At 47.5% G+C, this 2,642-nt stretch overlaps 1 protein-coding gene across 2 annotated transcripts in view; it reads left to right on the forward strand.

Moving 5' to 3' along the window:
- ANAPC1 (anaphase promoting complex subunit 1) overlaps positions 1-2,642 on the forward strand; it is a 96,570-nt gene that overhangs the window by 36,277 nt on the left and 57,651 nt on the right. For both annotated transcript variants that reach the window (XM_025205706.1, XM_014520540.2), the window contains exon 21: positions 1,669-1,817. In XM_025205706.1, the coding sequence (XP_025061491.1) occupies positions 1,669-1,817 (149 nt within the window). The remainder of the gene's footprint in view (positions 1-1,668; positions 1,818-2,642) is intronic.

The raw sequence follows: 2,642 nt of genomic DNA on the forward strand, positions 1-2,642 counted from the left end.
CCGCCTTGCTGCAGGCCCTTGACACCCTGCGCTGGATGATGAATTCCAGCAAGCGATGATCACTATCACCCAGGTGGTCAAGAACCTGGATCCCCCTTACTAGATCATCGCCTGTGGCCAGGACCAGGTCCAACAGGGCTTTTCCTCTGGTGGGACTGTGCACCTCCTGGGTTAAGTGGAGGTCTTGTATCTCGGCCAGGAACCTCCTGGAACGGTCCGACCTGGCTGACTGCTCCTCCCAGCAAATGTCCAAGTAATTAAGATCACCCATGACAACTACATCCCTTGCTTTAAGTGCCTCTGCAAGCTGGCCCGAAAATTCCTGGTCCAGCTCCTCCCCTTGATTGGGGGGGTCTGTAGTAGACCCCCACTGTTAAATCCCTCTCCCCATGACCCCCTTGTATCTTGACCCAGAGCACTTCAGCTTGCCCCTCCTCTGACCCCATTTTGCTGGCAGAGGATGTGTATTGCTCTTTGACATAGAGCGCCACACCCCCTCCCTTCCTTCCTTCTCTATCCCGCCTGTAGACCCTATAGCCCCTAATGCTAACTGCCCAGTTGTGGGACTGCCCAGTCGTGGGATTGATTAATCAAGTCTGCTGGAGCTTTCTGTCTCGTGTATTCAGTGTTCCGCATTTCAAAATGGTGTCGGGACGCTTTAACTAAAGCTCGTTGAACAAGCTGTAGTTGAAGTGCCCCCACAACCATTTTGACATGCAGGGCACTGAATATACGAGATTCTGTGGATATTTTAATTAGAGCGGCTCCTGAGAGCTGCTCTAATTAAAATGCACTCCCCCCGGCACACATGATGACTGCTTTCAGTCCTACTGCTTGATGGATAATATATCACAAATCCTCTACTACAAAAAAATTCTAATTGGTGCTCAACAGAAGGCCCACAGACTTCAGCCTGAATTACCATTCTGCGCCCGCCCCCCTGCCCCGCCCTGCCCCCTGCATAATGTTTTTTCAGAAGTGGGTTGAGCAGGATTGGTAATGAGATGCAGTGAAGCCTGTTGCACTGAATAGCACAAGCAGGACCTGCTCTGTGGATAAAGGCCTACAGTCTGTCAAGCTGTCAAGAGCCAATTTTTTTAAACCTGAAATAAAAAAAATACGTCCTTTGCTTGCATTTTCTTTTTAATTTCTCATTGTTTGCAGTGGCAGAGGTACAGTAGGCAATTATACAAGAGATCCTGCTTCCTCTGCTGGGTATGAAGGCCCCCAGTAGTAACAGGAAAAAAAAGGCCTGTTAAACTTCTTCCACGCATTTGCAAATGGCAAAGGCAAAAAGGATTAAAGTAGGCTGTCTGTCTTCTTACCAAAATTGATAAAATGAGGATGAATGTATTACATTTTTCAGTTACGTTGTTTAGGAATAACTAATTCTGTATGTTACTTCTGATTGAAGACTGAGATGATAATTTTTAAAAGGCTTTATAAATATCTTAGTCGTTTGTGAAGGTACATCTGTAAAGTTCCATCTACCTGAAAGCTGTATATTATATAAATTGTTTTGAGGAAATGTTGGAGATTACTGCATCTTAATTTAAGAAATAATAGGAAGATACTGTAGGACTTGATCTTAGGTTTAAGGATAGTGAAAACAGGTTTTTTTGCATGGTTTCCATGTGCTCAATATCACTACTGTTCATATGACTTAAGTCCAAACAGGTTTCATGCACCATCCTTCATTTTTTTCTGCTGAGCCTCCAAGTATATTTCAGTGGCTGAGTTCCTGTCTCAGGGGGGAAGGAGTGCAACCATATCCTTACTTGCCAGGAATCTGCGAGAGGAGCAAGCTGGTAGTTCTGGTATGTACTACAAGAAAAGCCTCTGTTATGCCTGTAGCAGGCAGCCAGGAGGCTGCGTCAGGTTCTGTGGCGCCCCGGCCTGGCTTGTTGCGTGCATGCTCTTAATAACACGTGGATTAATCGCTTCCCTGGGCTTAATCAGGATATTTAATAGGGCTGTGAGAAGCTTCAGTTGTGGATTCAATTTGGCCTGATTTGGCGGCTGAATCTCCAAATCCGAATCGAATCAGGAGACCCTTTAATCTCTCCAAATCAAATCGGAACCCTCTGAATTGATTCAGAGTGATTCGACAGTAGGGACATAGATGCAGCTTTACACATTTTTTCTAGATACCTTAAGGTACCAGGTGGCTCATGAACAAGGAGATGATGGGGTGGATGAAGCGTTCCATGGGAGAATATGGGGTGGGGGGGTTCCAGCACTCTTGGCAGTGCGCGGGCCGGGAGCGGTCTGGGCCCTTTTTCGCGCCGCGCGGGCTGTAGCTAGCAGCCCGGGCACGCTGGGTTGGAGAGAACAGGCGACATGCTGGAATTAGGCACGGACACGTAATGGTTGATTCTAGATTGTTTACTTACACCGAAGATGGTCGTGGTGTAGGCAGGAAAACTTGCTTGAGTTGCAGTTACAGACAGAAAAGAAGAGAGGCAGACTAGAGTTCCTTCCCGTGAACATTCTTCTAGCCCATCCGGTTGGAGGCTCTAAACCACGAGCCCGTCACGCCAACCGAAGAAAGTACTCGAACTCACACAAAGTTTGCTAGGCTCCGTGGAACTTGTGCGCGCAGGGCGCAGGGAGAGGGATACGTCGAGGTTTGCGCTCGGTGA

Source organism: Alligator sinensis, unplaced genomic scaffold, assembly GCF_000455745.1.
Source record: "Alligator sinensis unplaced genomic scaffold, ASM45574v1 scaffold794_1, whole genome shotgun sequence".
Lineage (NCBI taxonomy): Eukaryota > Metazoa > Chordata > Crocodylia > Alligatoridae > Alligator > Alligator sinensis.